Source organism: Rosa rugosa, chromosome 2, assembly GCF_958449725.1.
Source record: "Rosa rugosa chromosome 2, drRosRugo1.1, whole genome shotgun sequence".
In the NCBI taxonomy this organism is placed as follows: Eukaryota; Viridiplantae; Streptophyta; class Magnoliopsida; order Rosales; family Rosaceae; genus Rosa; species Rosa rugosa.
In genome coordinates, this window is record NC_084821.1 from 65496905 (window position 1) to 65518940 (window position 22036).

Consider the following 22036-nt stretch of genomic DNA (forward strand, 5'->3'; position numbering starts at 1 on the left):
TCTCTCCCAAACTAGAAGCCGTTTTAACATGGCTGCACCAAAACACCATTCGAACCCCTAACATGTAGAACAAAATCAATAATCAACCCATCACCAACTTTCGTATCCAAAACAGAAACTGCAGAGTGTCCTTACCATTCCTTCTTCAAGGGTGACTCAATCGAAACCTCAGCTCCAGGCTCTCCTCTTCAAACCCAAAACGCAGACTCTCCAACCTCATACAATCCAATTTGGACAACAGAAAATTAGGTTTTTCGATTCTCAACGTCTCATGGTATTATCCAAAGGGAGAGGACAAAATATAGCTTACCAGACGAAAAAGGTAAGCCGGTGGCTCTCACGGCGGTGCTGGGTGGCTCCGGTCAAAGTCAGAAGTTGGGACTAAGGGGTTAAGGCGGTTCGTGCAGCCCTAAGCTTCTTCGAGGTGGTGGCTTCGTTCAATCGTGGCCGGAGGCGGTATCCCTAGTTTTGCAGAAGCCCAGATCGCCGGCGAGGGTGCGTACGGTGTTCTCCAGCTTCGGGTCAGCGACGAGGCTTTGGGGTGATGCTTAACAGCCTACCCCGAGCTCGTAGGTGGCGGCGGTGTGTTGGAATGATGGCCGGAAATCGACGAGGCTCGAGGAACAGTGGCATCGCGGTCATGGGTCGGCGAGTGTAGAGGCTGCCGGCGATGCATGTTGGTGCTGAGGCTCGGGCTTGGGTCGGATTTGGATGTAGGTTCGATTGGTGGTGGCGGTGACGTGAGGTGGTGGCCGGAAATGGTGGTTTTCGGCACCGGCAGTGGGAAGACGAGAAAGAGAGAGGTCGGGGAGAGAGAGAGCAACGCGGCTGGGAGAGGAGAGAGGAGAGTTGTGAGGTCTCTAGGGTTTTCTAACCCTTTTACTCTTAGTTCGTGTGAAAAGTCCATCATACCCTCGCGTCAAATTACATAATACTCCCTGCTGATCACTTTCAGGTTTTCGGGCTCGTAACTTTTATTCGTTTTTCGTCGGAAACTTCCTAAGTTACTCCTCGACTTCGTCCTAGGCCCAAAACTCGATTTCGTAAAAATCCAAAATCCAAGACTCTGTTACAACTCAATTTATCATCTTCGAAACTTCAACAAAAGGTCGCTTCACTAAACTTCGCTAACCTTCTAGGCCCAAATAGAAGAATCTCGGCCCAAACTTAAATCGTCAGCCCAATAGGTGGTCTCGATACCAAAATAATTTCCAAAATAAATTCCTTCACTTAAGTTACCTTGCGAAAATCTTATTGGCGAAAAATTACATTCTAAAAATTAAACAAAATTTTCGGGGGCTCACAGCTTAACTGCCTGTAAATCTAAAAATATTTGGGCCATGTAATGTGGGCTGAATATTTCACTAAACCATAATTAATATTAATATTAATATTGTTGATACAAAATGATGGGCCAAATACTGGAGGCCTAAAGTCCTCGGCCTGCATAAGTTAAGCGGAGGAAATGCTCATCCAGGCGAAAGCTAGCATTAGCAGCAGCTTGGGCGGCCTATTGGGCTGCCACACGAGCTTGGGCCAGTTCTTGAGACAGCGTCTCAAAAGCGGCGAGGGGTTGCTCCAGTTGAGGTTCCTCATGGGCAAGCCTGGCCGTCACAGCAGTTAATTGGGCCTGGAGATCCTGAATCTGGGACCGAAGATGGTTTCTCGTAAGCGTCATGTCCCTAATGAGACTGGCCCGGTCGCCTAAGAAATCGCGCGAAGTGTGTGTCTGTTGAGCTAGGGTCTGGTAGTGTACTTGGGTCTGCCTAGCCTGCGCGGTCGCGGCCGCCTTCTCATTGAGCCATTGGGGGAGATCCTGCAGCAGCTGATCGATATCGATAAACTGATCTTCAGTAATGGCTCCTTCGCGGAGAAGTATCCTCAGGTGTTAATGTCTAAAAGTTCGGCGGTAGCTGAACCTTTGTTAACGCTGATCCGGTGGGCGGATCGATACTTGTGATGCTCTCAAAGCTTCCGCTACCTGTCAAGTAAAATACACAGGGCGTCAGAGGGAGACCGCGCTGGGCGGTCTTCAACTCTCCGATGCCTAAGTTAGTCAATGTATTTATGTTGACAAAGTAACAGTAGGTAAGTATTGAATGCGTAATTAATGAGGAGAGAGGAGAGAACCTTTTATAGGTGAGGAAGAGGTTGATCTTCTCTTTGTTTTCGATGTGGGACTGATGTGCTTCAGTCCCCAGCTCTGGGAGCTACTGATGCCATTTTGGCATGGCGCGTGGCGGCTCGTCGGCGGTGACCTGGGGGTGATCCGACGCTGAGGTTGTAGCCCGCCTGGCGGTGTACCTGTATGTCATTCCCTTGGTTGGAATTAGTTCCTTTAGCGGTACAATGAGCGTGGCCCATTATAGCTAATTATGCTTACAAATGTACATGTATGTACATCAGGTATTCCAAAGCTCTCGTGGGCGCGCCGGGCATCAGAATATCGGGTCCCAGGAGACGACGGAGACCTTCTCTAGCATCATCTATAACTCCAGGAGGAATCACTTTAAGTACGCAAGCTAGCCTTTCCAGTCTGGAAGGAGGCGCAGGCAGCGTATTTGGGACAGCAGCAACAGGGGCCTCGAGAGGCTCCGCGACAGGAACCGCTTCCAGCACCGGCTCAGGGTTCACTCCATCTCCTACTACAGGTGCGTGGGGGGCATCAGGGACGGGTTCTTGGTTTTCCGCGTCTGCGCCATCTGGTTCAGCAGGATTTTCGCCAAACACCTCTACGGCAGCAGCAACCACTTCCTCGATTGGGCCAGGGTTCTGCTTTTCAGTGAATGGTTAAAATGTCAAAAGATTAAGGCAGGAATCAGAATATAGTGCTTGTTTGCAAGAAGGTGTACCTCTTCAACATGTGGCTCGCGGAGAATTGCTAGTGGCATTGGTTCTTGATCGACCTCGCCATAAACTGGAACCGAATCAGGCGCTACTTGTTCCATGGTGAGTACTGCAGTTGGTTGCTCGCGAGGTGTGTCTGGGAGCACCATTCTTTCCTCGACCTCAGGCTAGCTGTCATCTATGACCTGTACCGGTACCAGAGCCAACTGTATATTGTTTGCAGCACCAATAAGAGATAGAGGATTGTTGGAACCAGTCGGCGCCTGGGCGTGTGAGGCAGATGCGTCTTCACCAGCAGCAGAGGATCCTTCCCCAGCTTGTCTGGAGGACCTACGACGAACTTGTAAATGAGGAGCGTTATACGGTCGTACATAATGAAATGAAGATTCCAGTGCTCGCTTTAAGTGTGTTTTACCAGTCGATCGACGAGTGGTTCATCTTCTGCCCACGGATCAGAGCGGCTGCACTTTCGGGCCAAAACGGCGGCAATCTGTCAGGATTAAAAGATTAGACTTGGAAAGAAAGCGTCGAGACCTTATAAGGGGGAGATCCTCACTGTTTATGGGTCATCATCAGAGGAGGAGGAGTCTTCGACTTCAGGCTCCATCACTATTGCTTTCTGCTTCGCGGCCGGAGAAGCATTAACTGCACGACTGCCGGAGGGTGGCACGCTTCCCTGATGCAATAAAGTTTGAGTTAAAAAGGGAAAAGCAGAAAGAGAGAACGAAGAAAAATCTAAGGGAATTACCTCTTGAGGGGGCTCGCGAATTACAATCCCAGCCTGAACCGGGCGTAGAGCTCGCGCGGGTCGCGGAGCCTGTTCAGGTGGCGGGGGTCGTGCCTCATCTTTAGGAAAGCAAGCAAGCAACTCAGTATCAGCATCATAGGGATATCTCAGCTCTTCAAAGATGGTCGCAAAAAGTTCGTCATCCCTTTGTCTCCAGCAGTTGACAGAGACTTCTGACCACCATCGCTCGTATCCTTCAGCGTTCCCATCTACGGGAGCGATATCATTGGCCCAGTCAGGGAGATCGACCAGTGCAAGCATGCTTTGCGCTGGTGAAGGCCCAGTAGTGGGGCCAATTATGCGCCAAGAAGTGTTGTAGTTCCAGCCATCATAGAGGGGGAATGGCACTAATTAGATAAGGCCAAACTGGCGAGCAAAGTGGTTAGGAGTATAAAGCTCGTAACTAAGTTCTTCAACAGTAAGCCTAATGTCTGAACTGAAGATCGCGCGGCTAAAAGCCAAGCGCGCGCGATCACTGTAGTTAGGAGCCCCAGGAAGGAATCCATTTTCAAGTGGAGGTGGGAATCTTCTACCAAGCACAGTAGGGCATTTCGTGCAGAAGGTACAGATATGTGAAGCATTCAGAATAGGGAGGGGATGTGTACATTTCCTCGCGACTGAGCCATTGACCCAAGAGTACATCAGCCGGTGGAAGCAATGGAATGTCGTCGCAGCGGAAATATGGAAAATAGGTTTGAATCCAAAAATCAAGGATCCAAAAAGGGCCAGAGATGCTAGTCTCAAAAGGATGCATGGTGGCTTGGTATAGAGTGAGGTAGAGGGCACCCAACACTGGTTGTCCGAGTCTTACGCGGCGGCCGTTGTAGAGGGTCGTTGCCAGAGAAGTCCAAGGACCAGTGGGCTTGTTGGCAGAGGTGCAGAAGACAAACTTACAGTGCCAGTACTCCAGAAAGGCAATTCCACCAGTCGCACTGTGCTCCTTGCGATAATAGGCCAGCCACCGCGGATAGGAACTGCTATGAGCGCTGCGACCGTTTTGGGCCATGGTTGAAGTGAAGGTGACGGAGTCAAATTGGTCATGCAGGTAGGGCTCGCCATCGATGGGTAAGCCAGTGATGGTGAGAATATCCAACAATGTGATACTCATTTGGCCAAATCGAAAATCGAAGGTGTTGGTGGCAGTATTCCAAAAGCAGAGAAAGGCGGCGATCGGTGAGCGATTGCCACCGCGCGGGAGGCGAAAGCAAAGATCAATAATATGGGTAATACCTGCCGCGTTCCAGCGAGCCAGATCTCGCGCTCGCGCTTCGTGATACCAGGAGATCTCCGCCGCGCTGATCGAGGATGGCCAGTGCCCTATTTTCGCTCAATGTTTTTGCGCACCCCAATTGCTGAAATCTCCAGGGGTCCTTCAGAGGACCGGAATGGGTCGACGAATGGGTAGGCCGTAGAGGGTGATAGCGTCGGCTGGAATGGAATCTCGCGGCGCTGGATCCAGTCCGACGTGACGATTTGGGAGACTGAGAAGCAGAGGTCTATGGATAGTGGTGTGGATGTGACAGCGGGCACCGATGCTGGTTCCCCAAGTGTGGGCGGCTTTGTCATTAAGTTCATCCTCTTGATCGATGACTATCTTCTTTGGGGGAGCCATTTTTGGGTTTCTGTGAGGAAGATGTTCGGAATAAGAGGGTTTCTGGGTTTAGGAGACTGAAAGAGTTTCTGATGTGACAGGTTTGAAGTGGCTGCAGGATTTAAATAAGAGATTTTGTGAGGAAAACGATGCCACGAAAAGACGTTTTGCAAAGCGAATGGACGCAACCCTCATTAATGGCCTCGTTTCGGTCAGTATAGGCGTGTCGTTTTAGTCCCCTTCAATCAATTACATTTTTGCGGGCCTGATTTCGGGGCCTGAGGGGCAATGTTTGAGCCCAAAAGTATTTTTGGCAAGATCCTTTAGTGGATTTAGCATAGCGGGACGATATCTGCGGCCCAAAAATAAGTCTACTTGGATTTGGGTTCCAGCTTCACCCATTCCAAGATCCATAAGGAAAACGAGCCCTTATTGGAGTCAAGTAGCGGAGATTGAATAGGAAACTTCAATCAATAATCCTTCTATGGCAAGGAACAGTCGAAACCCTAGGTATAAATACCAAGTTTCAAGGACGAACAAAGAACAACTCTCAAATCAACTAATTGCACAGATTATCAAGCCTCCCCGGAGCAAACCTTCAACCTAGTTGAAACCCGGCGACCGTACTTCTAGTCCTAGTCTCCCTAGGAGCCGACTGTTAGTGCTACTGCCACCGATACTACCAATGGAGAAAGGGTAACGCCCTCGCAACCCAGCGAAGCTAAAGTCACGCTTTAGCAAACCCTGTGTTTTCTCTCAACTTCCCAGTGATTGCTCTGCTCAACCTACAACGTTGAGTATCGATTCGGTGACGCGAAGAGATCACAACCAAAGCCCTTACCCGTAAGGCAAGAAGTCCTTTTCCGGAAGGCATAGAAAAGAACCTGGTGACGAGGTTGGTACTCTCCTCATCCACAGCGTTTGATCCAGAAGTCAAGTCAAGGGATTCTCCGACGACTGCACCCCACGGTGCTGGCACGCCTGCGCACACTCTCAAAAGAGACAGTTTGTACCCTTACTGGTTTTGGAGCCAAACAGACACTTTCATTAGGTAGACGCTGAGATATGTGGGGTTGTTTGATATGGCTTCTCAGGTGGTTAAGAGCCGGCGATGATCAGTTAAGGTGACGGTTATTGGTCACAGCGGATAAGAGTCTTGCCAGCAGTTAAAGACGGTTGAAATACTGGAGTTTTAGATAATACCAGTTTTCAATTTCAAACGTGGCAGTTTTGGAGTCTGCAAAAAACATGGACGTCTGGTCAGTAGTTGATCATCTGCATTATACTATTGGTACCCGACTCGTCAGTTCTTAATAAGGGGATTGCAAATTCAGGATTGATTATTCAGAGAAGCTCTTTGTTACAATTAGTAGGTGGTACTCTTTCCTCTGTTTAGATTTTTTTCCCATTGGGTTTTATCTAAACAAGGTTTTAATGAGGCTACCTTAGCTTAGGTGTGAGGAGAAGTGAAGACCTTTTTCCACTTCTTTCGATTTATAGTTATAAGTATGTTTTTTTTGTGAAAGTTACAGGCAGCGCAGCTAGTTAGTAGTGAGTGCTTTTGTTTCCTGGCTTTCATATTAGGTTTTGGATTGTCATCAGAACAATCCCGTACTTATATCTTGTATTTGTTTCTCATGTGAATAAACATTCATTTCTCAAAAAAAAAAAAATCAATTACAAATTAGTCTGCAAGCACATGCTCTATGTATAGAGAAAATTTCTCGATTAAAAATAGTAAGTTTTGTTAGAATAGTAAAAATTATTTAAGAAAACAAAACGTTAGAAAGTTATATAATACTATAATAGTGAGTAGTTAGTAATGACCCACTCACTGCTGACAATGGGTAGTATAAGTAATTATTTACAGAGTGGATTATATTGTTATCTCTTTTAATTATGATAAAAGACTTTGTGATTTACCATATTCCTTGATGTAGAACGGATGACAACAAGAATCGAGGAGTAGCTTGATCGTGAAAAAGGAAAACCCAGTTTGCTGCAAATTTGGCGTTCGGTCTCAGAATTGTGATTGTTATACCTTTCTGAGAAGGAACGGTGCCAGGAATAAAACTCGTGGCCTTGCCACGATGTATGGGCTTTCGGGATCGTTTCGGACCTGAAAATTGCGATTTACTATTTTTCCACATTTTAGGTTTTCTGGTTCGATTTGGATTAGTTTTGTTTTAACCCGTGGGTTTAAGGGTTTCATTGTTAGTCGCCCTAGGGTTTCTTTTCTCATATATAAGCAACCTTAAACGGCTGCATAACTTGTCTTTTATCTTTTTATCAATCAAATTGAGAGTTTTCTCATTTATCTCTAGTAGACTTCAGAATTCTTGTTTTAGGTTTATTGCTTGTAAACTTAAGGTTACTTTCCGACTGCGTCATCACTCCTCTAATATTAAGATTAAATTAAATTAATTAACATATGATCTAGGGGACTATTAAGTTGTTTCACACCAACTTTAATTGGCTGATAGAGTAGGTTCTGTTAAATATAATTTAAATATTGCGACGTAAACCTCTACTATCTCATAATCATCTTCACTCAAGTGAGACACGACACTTTGAAAACGTATTCATTTTGTTATTGAAATTAGATAATTAACTCTTTATAGAAAAATTACCTAACCTTCCAAATGGACTTTGCGAATACATAAATTGTTTAAAAAAAAAGTTATTAGGGACGAGAAGACTTTCTTTATAGTAATTTTAGGGGTGTGAGTGCAATAAGCAAATTCAACAACAACCGAAACATGGATTACTAATCTACCTATATGACAACCCTTGCTATTTGGTGCGTGTTAAATACATAGAATTGGTGGAGGATCTTGTTATTATTCGGGATTAGCTCTCTCGTTGGTTATTGTAATTTGGGGTTTAGGCTTTTATGTCTCATCCATTGTATTCAACAATTTCATTAATTAAGGACATGAGGGTAGTTGCACTAGCCCTTATTTATAAAAAATAATAATAATAATAATAATAATAAAAACTACCTCAAGAACCTGTTGTTTCTCGACTCCCAAATCTGTACAAAACTACAAATTAGGAGGCAATTTTCTATAATTGAAGAGTTAGCAGAATTTTTTTTTTTTTTTTGGCAAAGAAGAGTTAGCAGAATTAGATGATGGAATGTTTTTTAGCCACTAAATAAGATTACTCGCTTTATAAAAAGAAACAGAATTTGGGTAATACTTTCAACCAAGGTGGCTTTTGGCCTTTGGCAAAAAAGTGCTCAATTCCCGAGGACAATTCCTGACCGCGTAAGGTGCATGTGTGTTTTGCTTTGATGACATAGAAGATCGATGATAAAAGTAAGACTTTTGGCTGCATGGTCCACTAATAAAGGTGCGGTCAATGCATGGTGGTCATTTGATTGAATGGTTGCATATGGTGTGTGATGATTTGTCTTCTTCAGAGACGGACGTGTTTTTCATGCATTTATGGGCTTTGTGGAATGAATGGAATAATATGCTTTGTCTTCTTCCCGGGCTACTAAATTCCTGAATGATTTACCAGTCGCTACATCCTGTGAAGGAACAGAAGAATAGTAGACAGAAGACTAAATGGCAGCTTCCCCCGGCCCAGGTGGGAGACTCGAGTTGAATGCAGATTGAGCTTTCTTGGTGGCTACAGGTCAAAGGGGAAATGGGGCTATCGTGAGAGACGATAACGGAGTGTGCTTAGCAGCTACTGCACGTCTCTTTTTCTGGGTTAGAGCTTTCCAAATGAAATTAGAGGCTATGAGAGCTGGCCGGCCTCTTGTTACTTACTCACCAAGGTATGTCAGATGTTGACATTGAGATTGATTGTGCCGCGGTGATTTCTGCACTTCGTGGAAATTTGGAGTACTTCTTTGAAGTAGGGTGTATTGTGGAAGATTGCAAAGCATATTTAAGTGCTATTCCTTCTTTTTCTTTAAAGCCTATTTTTCGTGAAGTAAATGATGTTGCCCATTGATTAGCGCATCTTGCTAGCTAGTGTGTCTTCCTTCGATGATTATTGACTAGATGAGACTCCTGTGATTATCCAAGATGTACATGAGGATTCTTGTACTAGTAATCGAGGAATAGGTAAAATGTCCCCCTCGCTGTACAAATCATCCTTCTTCTATTAATAATAATATCGGGCGTGCGGCTGAACCTCCTAGTTAGGCTGGGTTCCAAACCCTTTTTAAAAAGAAAAAGAAAAAAAAGAGCAAAAATACAAAAGATGATAAATAAATATTCCCCTAATCATTGCCACATAGGCTTCAAGTTACGTAGGTATAATCGAATTGTTAAATTCATCTGGTGAAATTTTAGTCTTTAATTTTCTTTTAAAAGACGTCAAGCAAATATTTTGACTTTAGAGGAAAGATTTTTTTAACTTTAATAATTTATCTAGATTCTGCTAAAATTCACATTCATACTCACAAACTTAGAAGCTAAGCTACAATGGCAGAAACCCTAACCTGATGAGGAAGAAGACGAAGCAAAAGAGAGGAAAAGACTGGTATTGATGCTTAGTAATTTTACAAAATGATAGAAGCGTACAAAAAAAATGAGAGAGGGAGTAGCTATTTATACTAATTGACTGAAACTAATTAGCTGACAGATTATTCTAGATTAGCATTCAGATGAGGGCCACGTGGCTATCAGGGTACGGTCCAGATTTGATCTTCAAGCAAGTCAGTTGCACATGGTGAAGTCATGCAGGACACCAGAACTGAGGGGTTGATCTGCTACACGTTGCTGAGGCTCAAGATTATTTCTGTAGCCCAAGCTGTTAATTAGCTGGCTAGTATCACATGCAAGGCATGCAGTTGTACTTGCACACATGCTGAGATCACCAGACTCATGTTTCATGTTGGGCCTGCTGGGCTTTTCTTTCTGCTGTTTTGCTCTCAGCACTGGCATTTCTACTATCATCGATCACCACTCATCACCTCAACAGATTCTTGTTACTTGGGACTTTACGCTTGAGTTCACATTGAATCCAAATAGCAGACGTAATGAAAATCTTTACCGTCTGTTAAATGGCCCAAACTAAACTCATCTCAAATTTGAACAAGAGGAAGGGAAATTCCTACAATAATCTTAACAATGGAGGCAGCCTAATCAGAATTATGATGTATATGACATAACGTACATATCCATGAATGGTTAATTTCCAAACATCTCACATGCAAGTCTGCTTGTTGGGCCAACACTACTATTATTATGGAAACTGAAATCTTGACATCATGGACTTTTCTTTTTGTTGTGTCTTTCAGTTTTCCATTCAATCCATGCATGGGAACTTTTCTTTCATTTCAACCTTCTTCGTCTGAATTGTCCTAAGCTTGCATTCTAGAGTAGCCCTTGAGACACTGTCAGTCGGTTATAGATATGCAGAAATAATTAATTGCTACTAGCTACTAAATAGTATGTCTAAACATTGTCAAGAGATAACTATTTGTTCTGGAGTGACACTAAATTCGCATTGCTATGAACTAATTAAAGACTACATTTATAGAGATCTGAAGACGTAGTAGTAACAGAAGAACCAGTCCATGGTGCATCTGATGAACGAATGAGGCTATGACTTCCACTTGGGGAGCTCCCTTGTGCAGTACTGTGATCAAACTGCTCTTCGAAGGCTCTTAACCTCGTCATTTCATCACCATGGATACTTGGATCCAGAACCACTTCATCCACGGGGGTCCGCCCTTCAAGCATACTCACTACTGCAGACATGATGGGCCTAAGTGCAGCTGTTGGATTGGCGCACAGTAGAGCTACTTTGATCGTTCTAATCGCCTCTTTCTTACTGAAATCGGACCCCAACCTCGGATCCACCAGCTCCAGTAAGTTCCCTCTTTGTTGCAAAACAAGGGCCTGAAAATAAGCAGAGAAAATGAGTGGATGATCACAAACTAGTTACATACATATGTAGTGAAAAAAATTTTGAATGAAGATTATTTATCTTACACAATCCATAAGACATTGAATGTTCTCATTGGGTCGATATTTCATGTTGTTCTTTCCTGCAACAGTTTCTAATGCAACAACTCCAAAACTGTAGACATCTGCTTTAAAGGTCAAACAACCCCATAGAGCATATTCCGGTGCCATATATCCTCTGCACAACAATTAAATGTTGTTTTCACCGACTGATTAGTGACTAATATACAGAAGTTTCACATAAAAATAGAAATTAATAACAAGTATCAACATTTATGTAAGCAAGACATTACATGTAAATCACATATTTTGTTGGCATTTCAGCACGCATTTATGCTGTCAATATTTACAAACCTGATTACTATGACTGATCGACAACTTCAATATTGTACTCAGAAAAAAATTAGTTTCTTGTTTGTGTCATAATTAAGATTTTGGCTACAGAAAGCTGGGTGGAAAAATGCGTAGACAAAATTAGCCACAGAAATGAAGTTCATGCAATATATATGATAGAAGCTTACATAGTTCCAGCAACCTTGGTGCTAATATGAGTTTTCTCCTCTTCGTCAAGCTTGGCCAAACCAAAGTCCGAGATCTTAGCATTGAGGTGTTGGTCCAGTAACACATTCGTAGTTTTGATGTCTCTATGTACAACCTTCACTGACGATTCCTCATGCAAATAAGCCAGACCTTTTGCTATGCCTAGGCATATTTTCTGCCTTGTAGGCCAGTCCAAGTTTAAAAGATCATCCTCTGGACCTGCAATTAACATACATACCTAATAATTGGGTCACTTTAGAACCTCTGAATGCATGATTTCAGGTTTTGTTCCTTGACATGATGAGCTTACCGTACAAAGCGCGAGCAAGGCTATTGTTCTCCAGGTACTCATACACCAACAATAACTGGTTTGCTTCAATACAACATCCATACATTTTAACCAGATTTGGATGCTGCAAACAAGAGATCATGCCTATTTCGTTCACAAATTCACGATTTCCCTGCTTTGATTTTGAAGATAGTTGCTTAACTGCAATTATAGTACCATCCAATAGTGTACCCTGTATTAAGCATAGTAAATTAGTTTTCAATTTTGATAAAACTAGGCCATAGAGAGTTATTTGAAGACATGAAAAAGACAAAAAGTAGAAGGAAAATGATAACAGGATACAGTCGTATTATACCTTGTATACGGGACCAAAACCACCTTCCCCAATTTTGTTTAAAGGATCAAAGTTATTAGTAGCAGCTTTAATTTGCCTCAGGGTGAAAAATCCAGTCCGCAGATCTAGTCCTCTCAGAACTGTCCAAAGAACCAGGTTAGGATATGAGTAATGTCTTCCAAATTCTGATAAAAATTCTTTTGACATGGTATGAGTGTGTATAATTTCCTAGTTCACATGGAATTTGAAAGAATAAAGCCAATATGATGCTTGAAATGAGCATATTAGATTTGCAGCACCTTCTTCCCTTGATGTCTGACTATCCACCAGACAGCCTTTCCACCAAAGAATGCCAAAAATTAAGAAGAACAGGCACAAAACTGAAGCTCCAACTGAAACTCCAACCACAATATACATATTTGTTTTGGAATGCTTGAACTCTACAGAGTAAAAAAAAAAAAACAGAGAAAATCATCAAAACAGTTCAATGATATACTGCCGTAGATAGGGCATAACAACCGAGAATGGTCTTTTCATTAATAAACGACCAAGAATGGTAATCTGCTTGAATGTTTCATACATCAAATATAGCTACAAAATAGGAAACAGATGCAATAATCAGAATTAAAAAATAAGATGCACATAAGCTTGTTCTGTGATAATCTGGGTACTTCTTACAAGTGTACTAGCACTTGTCCGTTGGTTCCTTTAATTTTCTGTTCTGAACATGTAGAAAACAAATGGATTGTAAATCTATCATAAAGTTCTTAAAACAGACTTAAAAGTGTGTCTGTGCAAATCCAGAAGATTACCAGGCTCTATAGAAATGGCTGATATAAGGGGACCATAGACTCCTCGTCTAGGGGATGCTGTTGTGCCTTTCCCAGACCAATGAAACCGAATCTCTAGAGTTTTGTTTGTAACTTGAACTGCATTTGTTACCTTAATGACTACCTTATCAACCCCTGGTGCTTCCTTTACGATGTCAAAATCCTTCCATACAAGTTTCTCCTGTAACAATTGTCATCAATGAGAAAAACTCTGTGTGCATTAAGATTTCATTAACGGTATGATTCAGTACCTGGATATAGACATCAAATATCCGTCTTCCAACACTCCGAAAAGATCTATTGCCTCGGATTATTATCTCCGCAAAGTGAAGTTTGACAGTATAATTTCCATCTCCTAAGCAGTTTGCATAATATGTGAGAGAAAGAGGACTGAGGCGAGCATGAGTGTACAACTGAGAGTTTTCCATTCCAAGTATCGATACATTATTTGCTATGTAGTCATAAGAGGTGACATTAGTATCCCAGAAAACTCCAGTGCTACTGGTTCCCCAGTTAGATCTTGGAACAAATTTTGCTCCACCTCCAAGATCTGTATCATCTTCAAAATTGACTTCTCCAATGGTGGTCGCTCCTCCACCGCAATTTATATGCAATGAGTACTGAACTGTTCAGTAACAGCAGATAAATAAAAAATCAGATAAGAGAAAATATTTGAGTAGATAAATGTTATCAATATAGTATCAGATACCATTCACTATGAGGTCATATGGAAACTTCAGTCAACAATTGAGTTCTTTGTACAAAATCTTTCAAAGTTAAATAATTAAAAAGCTAACCATCTATTCAATCAGATTTTGATTCTAAGATATGTATTGTTACCTGTTGTACATGGATATTTCTCCAGGCACGCTCCAGATAATCTAGATTAGTGAAGTATAATAATCAGCTTATGTAAGAAGTCCATAAAGTGAAAAAGAAAAGGAAAAAACAATGGCTTCATCTTCGAACACTAGTAAGTATGAAGCTTACGAGTTGATGTTTGGTGCAGAAGAGCCTTTGAAAACGTTCCTGATACATGTCCAATCAGTTGAAAAACAAAAATTAGAGGTGAATGAAACCATAGAGTGTTTAGTATGCCAATTACACAGAAAACAGTTCATACAGGTATTCGCTACATGTAGATGGCTCAGAGTCCTTGGAAAAATTATTGTAAGAAACATCTATCTGGCTGCACACAAATATGATCAAATTGTAAGCGAGTATAAATCCACAGTAAGGTACATGTTAGAATATTGATAAAGGTTCATTTAAATGCTTAAAGGATTAGTTAATGACAGAATCCTAGTCATTGATGATTTTAAATGCTTCAAACAGTAGATTTGAACAAGAAAAACTTCAATATTCTATTAACAATTTACTGATAGAATTGTCTGCTAGACACCTTAACAAAACAATTAAAAAAAAAAAACTAAAAACGGAAGCAAATTTGATGTAGGATAGAGGACATACTAGCGGTTATCTTTGCTCTTAAGCCAATTTGGAATAGAGTCATTGAGCAAGTTGCTTGTCAGATACCTATTCCAAAAGAAATCAGTCACATTCTGTTGAAGTAATTATTTCTTGACTACAAAAGGCGGGTTACATGGGATAAATATATGCTTGTGTATATTTGAAGATACTATATGCAGGGGAGGCCCCTTGCATCATGATGTATGCTAGTCATGACATATATGAAATTCACATTTCTTACATGTACTGCAAATCGTCCGGATCCAGAGCCATAGCTTCAAGATCAGGGAACCTTCCTTCCAATTTGTTGAAGCTGAGATCTCTGTAAGATAATAACTAGAGGATGTTATAAGAACCGGAAGCTTACTATTTGGAAGCTTAATTGAGAAAATGAACCTCGTTGATCAAACTGCTATCGAGAAAGTATTTACTGAATGTGCCTTATGTATTTGAATGAGTAGTAGAATAAAAAAGATTAACGAATAGAAGTAAATTACAATTCCTTCAATCCTGCCATTGCTTTTAAATCAGGAATAGGTCCTGATAAACCGCAGCTCCTCAGCATTCTGCAATATAAATCAATGTGAGCATAGTTGGGGATAAACATGGATTAGTCTAAAACTATAGATGAAAAAAAAAAATGCAACATGTTTTAGACTTACAATCTTTTCATGCTTTTCATATTAGTCAAGTTTGGAAATACTGAACCCCCTCCATTTAAGTCACTGATCCTTCTGCATCAATTGTATCATAGATAATTGTTAAGCAAAAATAATCCCTTTGATATGAAGCTATGGTAAATTGTAAAATGTAGAATATGGTTTTCATTATTATACTGTTAATGCAATGAAGAGCTGGATGCGGAACTCACAGTTCTGTTAGATTACTCAAGACAGAAATGCTAGACGGAATGGGGCCTTCTAGACCACTAGCTTGGATCTCTCTGTCAAATTCAGAATTTAATATGGATAGAGATTACACCAATTCTATAATTTATGAATTATATCAAAATAGCTAAAGCACTTACAATTTTATAAGTTGACTCCAACTTCGGAAAAAGTCTGGAATTCTTCCAGTGAAGTTGTTACTGCTAATCCCCCTGTATAAAGGAAAATTCAAAACATGACGCTGAACATTTTTTAACAGGAAAATTGCGAGTCATTATGTGAGCGTCACTTACAATTCTGTTAGTTTGTTCAGGTTAGTGAGATTCGCTGGTAACACTCCTGTGAGATTGTTTGCACTAATAATGCTGTACATACCATACCAAATTATCAGTTACTTACTTTTTCAAGCTATTCAATGTTTTTTTGTTTAAATCAATAACTAAATTTAAGAAACTTGGGGTGAAAGGAAAAATAAAAGAAAGAGCTCACAGTCTCTGCAAGTTAACCAAATTGCCAAGCTCAGGAGGAACAGTTCCGGAAAACATGTTTGTCTCTAGAATCCTGAATACATATTAATTGTCCTAATTTTCATCAAACCGAATGAAAATAAAACTGGATTTGACAAACACAGAAAAATAATATAGAGAGATAATGACAGAGCATACAAGTTTGTTAGAGTGGTAATTTTTCCTAGGAAGGCAGGGATTGGTCCGGATAAGTTGTTCACACCGAGAGACCTGCAGTTTACTCATTGTCTTGGTTAAATCATTATAGGCCACTTTTGACTAAACTTGAATATGGAGTTAAGAAGTCAGTTTACATATATTCCAACTTTGTAGAAGCCCATTGACTCGGTATATTTCCACTGAGGAAGTTCTTTGCGAAATTGCTGTAAAGAAGGGAAAAGATATTAGTAATAAAATTAGCATTTGAGAAAAATTAAACATTAGCATCGTACGTGGTACATTACAAAAGCTTACATTTCTGTAAGATATGGTAACTTTGCAATAGATGGTGGAAGTACACCAGCAAGATCTTGGCCTTTAAGAATACTGTATCCGGAAAAATGTCAGAGCTAATCACAATATTCAACCTATTACCTATTTAGGAACAAGTAGTGATAATGTCTTGCATGTCACTCACTCTCATAAACGAAGAGATTCTCCTAAATTGCAAACGAAAGAAAAAGAAAAGAAATACCCACCTAGACATTTGCTCATACACTTGCTGTGCATGAAAAACCGACTCCAAGATATATAATGCAGTACGAATTAACCCAGCAATATATTATAGAGGAATGGGAAAAAAAAAAAAAATTATATATATATAATATAAGCTTCAAATACACCTACATGTTGGTGACGTGACATGGGCCATCAGGGAAGGAGCAGTTGCACTTGAGAATGTTTTTGAATTCATTGTCAGTAGAATTTGGGGTAGTCCAGCCTCTGCACGGGTCTACCCTGAAGTTCCAGTCTTTTCCTATTTGTGTAGCAATTTCTCGGAGGGCTTGCACTGCAAACACAAATCAAACCCTTCAAGTTTACATTTTTCTTTATTGATTTTAAGATTTTCATTTTCGAGATCACTGTCTATTTTGGTGAGCAAGTGCTTTCTAAATTCAAAACCAGTTGTTATTCCCGCCTATCACCCAGGTGACTCCAGTTATAATTTTTGGGTAAATCAATGCCGCCGCCTATACATTATTTTTTTTTTTTGAATAAAAAAGGAGAGAGGATATTCACCTATACACCTTTTATATTTCTGCATTTTTTACAACCTACCCAACTAATTTTCGGCGAGCTGTGAGTTTTTTTTTTTTTTTTGAGTAAAATGATGTCAACTCTTTATTGAAAATTGAAGGAATTATACAATAGTAGAATCAGCTGCAATAGCTTGTAAAAAGGAAGGTGCAGAAGAAAAAAAGTCTCTTGCTGAAGACTGAAGAGACTTAGCATGATCAGTTGTGAGGTATTTTTTTTGATCGAAATAGGTCAGCCCTTTCATTAAGTTCAGCAAGCAGTACAAAAACGAAACACCCCTATGGGGTCGACAGAAAACAATCGTCCCTTAGAACCTCATGACACCCTATTCTATAAGAATAAAATCCCAAAAAATCCCGAGTACACCCACCTTTTAGGAAATCCACGCACCATTATTCTAACAAAAACCAAGAAACCTCGAAGCAGACATATGATATAAGAATAAAATTAGACAATTTGTGTATCTACTTAATTAAAAAAATAAAAAAAACCTACCCTACTAGTTCTAAAGAGACCTGTGTGGTGGCAATTTTTTATTTTTTCCTTTTAGAAAGAAGATCAAATGCCTCGTTTGGTTTACGGAAAAGAAATTAATTCCTTTGTCTTTCCCATGGGAAGAGAAATGAAATTATCCAACAACTTTCCTTACTCCGATGTTTGATAATGTAAGGAAGGTTATTAGGAAAGTTGTTAAAAAGTTTGTATATAATGTAATAAAATGATATGTTGTGAGTAATAAATGCAAGGAAATAAGGGGGAAATTAATTCCTTTGGGGTTTGGAATGAACCACTTTCCCCTTTATTTACCCTTCCTTCAGGAAATGATTTCATTCCTTTTGCATCTCAAGCGCAGGAAAGGAACGAACAAGTTTCATTTCCTGATGCTTACTTTCCGCGAACCAAACGTGGCTAAAAGGTAGAAAGGAGATTCAAACTCTTCAAAGGACTCTTTTGAATCTATCCATACAAGTGAGGAAGCTCGCTTTGGTGGTGGTAGTAATGACTAAGCGACCTCACAGACACAGTAATTAAGCAAGCTCACACACACTTGACATATATATAGAGATAATTATACAGGAATTATCTCAGACGAAGAGTAAGGATGTGTACCTTCAGTATCAGGGAGACGAGTCGAAAGAGCTTCAATTTCGACTAATCCAAAACTGCAGTGAACTAGTATCACCACCAAGTTGAGGACCATGATGGTTTTCCAAACTCTAACTCCAAGTCTAATTGCCATCTTCATTTTCTTCGATCTTAGTACGTCGACTTAATCCGACTAACCTAGCTAGCCTGCGCCCAGATACTAATATTCCTGCTTGATGAACGATAGCTTTTTGCTAGCTAGCTCGTCGGTTTTTAAAGTGAATATCTATGTACGTACCTAGCTATCATAATAAATGAAGGGACGGATAGGGACTTATGGACCAAGTAGACTTTTCCACATTGAAATAATCAGAAATATAAGTGTACGATGAATCCATGCATTCGCGCTTTCAGTACGTCAACATAGAGTAGTCTAGGAGTATTACCTAGGGTTTTTATCCATTTACCCCATTTTTAGGGATTTTTTTCCCACTAACCCCATTAAGTTTTTTTAATTCCCTCTTACCCAATACACTCTAAGGGAGTCTTCCCTAATACCCCATTAAGATTTTTTTTTTGTTTTTAATTTTTTTTTAATACCATTTTACCCCTAATCCCTTTGTTATTTACAGAGAGAGAGAGAATGGAAGAAAGAGAAACCATAGGAGACTTCGCCGGAGCCGGTCGCCGGAATCTGGTCACCGGTTGCCGGATTCCGGCCAACTTTCGCCGGATTCCGGTCACCGGTAGCCGCCCACCGGAATTTTTGAAAACCTCACCGGAAATGTTTATTGCCCCCAATAGACATCTATTACCCCCCCAATAGAGGGGCAATATACCTCTATTGCCCCCCAATAGACCATTATTAACCATGTATTGCCCCCCAATAGACGTCTATTGCCCCCAATAGAATTTTAGATAGTCATAATGGGAATTAATCTCTCTAAATTTAGACAAATAAACTTTGATTAAAGAAAAAAAAACGAGGTGATTACAACAATTCAAAACATATATTGCCCCCCAATAGACATTTCAATTGCCGGAATAGTTACTAATCCTCCTAAAATTAGGCAAATAGAACTTTGAATAAGGAAAAAAAAAAGGAGATTGCACCAATTCAAGACGTCTATTGCCTCCCAATAAACGTCTATTGTCCCCGGTGAAACTTTTTTTTCTTTGCTTCTTCACCTTCTGCCCCCTATTTTACCAAAAAGTAAAAAGAAAAAAAAAATAAAAACCAAGAGACCGGATTGCAGCTCAATCATACAATAGATAATTAAAGAAAAAGAAAAAGCAAAGGAGACAAAAAATATCAAGCAAAGGAGATAATTAAAGGCCCGAGCCAAAACACCTCAAGTGGTGAATTAAATTTGAAGCACAAGGACTTTCAAGCACCGTTCTTGATTTCCTGGGGATATACATGTATTTTCTGAGCCAACCAGAAAAGAATTAAGTTCATAGTTTTAAGACTCTAAAAGTTCATACCCAGAAGCAATTGAGAGGAAAGGATTCTGAGAGTTAATACTCAAGCGAATACAGATAATACAAAACAACTAGACGGCACCGGCATGGACAAGGACGGGAGAGAGAGGATGAAGACGACACCACATGAAACCGCAAACGAAGCCGGTATATTCCTCCGATCTCCGAGTTGCTGTGTCGTCGCCGGAGCTGGAGGAGAGAGGGAGATGGCATGGGTCGAACGTTGGAGCTGGAGGGGAGAGAGAGAGAGGGCCGTGTCGAGCGCCGGAGCTGGAGGAGAGAGAGGGCTGGGTTGATCACTGGAGCCAGAGGAGAGAGAGCCGGAGTTCAATTGGGAGAGAGGAGAGAGAGAGGAGAGAGAGTCAGAGAGATTGATATTGAGTGGTGAAGCTGTAATTTATTAATTGTGTTTAGGGCAAAATAGTCATTTGTTGTTAAATTGTGTAGGTGGGAAGAAAAAACTGTTGCTGGGGGAAGTGAGATAATTTTTTGTTATTTTGGTGCTTTTGGTCAAGGACCCTATTACCTAATAGTGTGCTGAATCCATATGGATTAGGAAATAACAATTAAGAGAGAAGACTGACCGCCACTTGGAATCTTTTGTACGTAGATTTTGAATAGTCATTACGTACGTACTAATACACTTCTATAAGATCTAGTAAAATACTATGCCGTGTCGTATTAAGTTTGTTTTGTATATTTATAGTTAAACACGATGACAAGCCGTTAAGCTAACATGTGGAGAATGCTAAAACTAAAATCAAACCATTAAGTTTTGTGTTAATTGGTAAAAGCCGTTGAGACTCATTATGAAAATAACTAAATCTTATAGTTAAGAATCTTATAAACTTAGATTAACAAAAGAAGCACACATAAATCTTATAAATTGGAATACCTTATTCTTTTTGGAAGTTGAGAATAAAAGCTGTTATCGTGAAAATCGATAAAGGTGACTACTTATGATGAAAATTTAAGTGTGCTAATTCATCCTTCATAGATTCAAAAACAACTAAGACAGAAGGCGACTACTTATAATCTTGGTAAGTACTTAGACTTTACAGTCATTAATACAGTTCTTAATTTAAGCAAATAAAATGAGGAAAGTAATTAAATTGCAAATCATCACTAATCTGTATGGCGCTATTGAAGTATTGAAATCAAAAACGTCTTGAGGCATGTGGTGTAGAGGTTGAGAGATTTTTAGGTAGGGCAAGTGCGCCACGTGGCGGTACGCTTAGCCAATCAGTGCTTATGCAGGGGGGTGTTTTAGGTATTTCATTTTAATTAAACATGGGTAGTTTGTGAATACAATTAAAAAAATAAAGTAACATGCTTGGTTGGGCGTACCACATGGTTGGTATTTCTGCCATACCTAAGAATTTCTCGTAGAGGTTTAACGGTTTCTTTATTTATTTATTTTTTATTTTTTTTGGGATGAATTGATATGGGTAGAATTAGATGGTGGAACGTCTTTTAGCCACTAAATGAGATTACTCATTTTATAAAAAGAAGGTAGAATTTGGATAGTATTTCCAGACGTCTCTTGCAAAAGAGCAAGACCTATATATATATATATATATATATAGGATCTGATATCCAGATTTTATCCAGAGCGAGGTTAGGGTTTAGGATCACTTTTCGGTCGCATATTCACATCTCGACCGTTCAGTTTTTAGGTACTAATGTATAGATCATCTATGCAAAATTTCAGCCAAATTGATGGTCGTTAAGACATCTAACTCGCTTAAACCAATTGACGAACTGAATCTGTCCAACCTGAACCGTACTAGCTTTATGATAGTTATCAATATCTTAACGACCATCAATTTGGCTGAAATTTTGCATAGATGATCTATACATTAGTACCTAAAAACTGAACGGTCGAGATGTGAATATGCGACCGAAAAGTGATCCTAAACCCTAACCTCGCTCTGGATAAAATCTGTATATATATATGCCCATAATTATTGCCACATAAGCTTCAAGTACGTAGGTATAATCGAATTGTTTTTTTTTTTTAAAGGGGTTTGGAACCCAGCCTAACTGGGAGGCTCAGCCCCACGCCTGAATATTATTAATAGAAGAAGGATGATTGTACAACGAGGGGGACATATAACCTTCACCTCGAGTACTAGTACAAGAATCCTCATAGAGGACATCCTGGATAATCACAGGTGCCTCCTCTAACCAATACTCATCT

At 40.3% G+C, this 22036-nt stretch overlaps 1 protein-coding gene across 3 annotated transcripts in view; it reads right to left on the bottom strand.

Annotated features, from left to right (window-relative positions):
* Positions 1-18634, bottom strand: part of LOC133729382 (probable leucine-rich repeat receptor-like serine/threonine-protein kinase At3g14840) — a 47173-nt gene extending 28539 nt beyond the window's left edge. For 2 of the 3 annotated variants that reach the window (XM_062156893.1, XM_062156896.1), the window contains exon 1: positions 18379-18634. In XM_062156893.1, the coding sequence (XP_062012877.1) occupies positions 18379-18514 (136 nt within the window). In that variant the 5' untranslated portion in view covers positions 18515-18634. Of the gene's footprint in view, positions 1-9759; positions 11090-11182; positions 11334-11676; positions 11915-12005; positions 12217-12339; positions 12459-12617; positions 12759-13130; positions 13330-13399; positions 13774-13988; positions 14030-14138; positions 14178-14271; positions 14338-14618; positions 14685-14859; positions 14941-15115; positions 15185-15280; positions 15353-15489; positions 15562-15645; positions 15718-15798; positions 15871-15994; positions 16067-16170; positions 16243-16325; positions 16395-16485; positions 16558-16857; positions 17021-18378 lie in introns of those variants that run through there. The other variant, XM_062156894.1, reaches the window with a different exon arrangement.
* Between the last annotated feature and the right edge of the window lie 3402 nt (positions 18635-22036).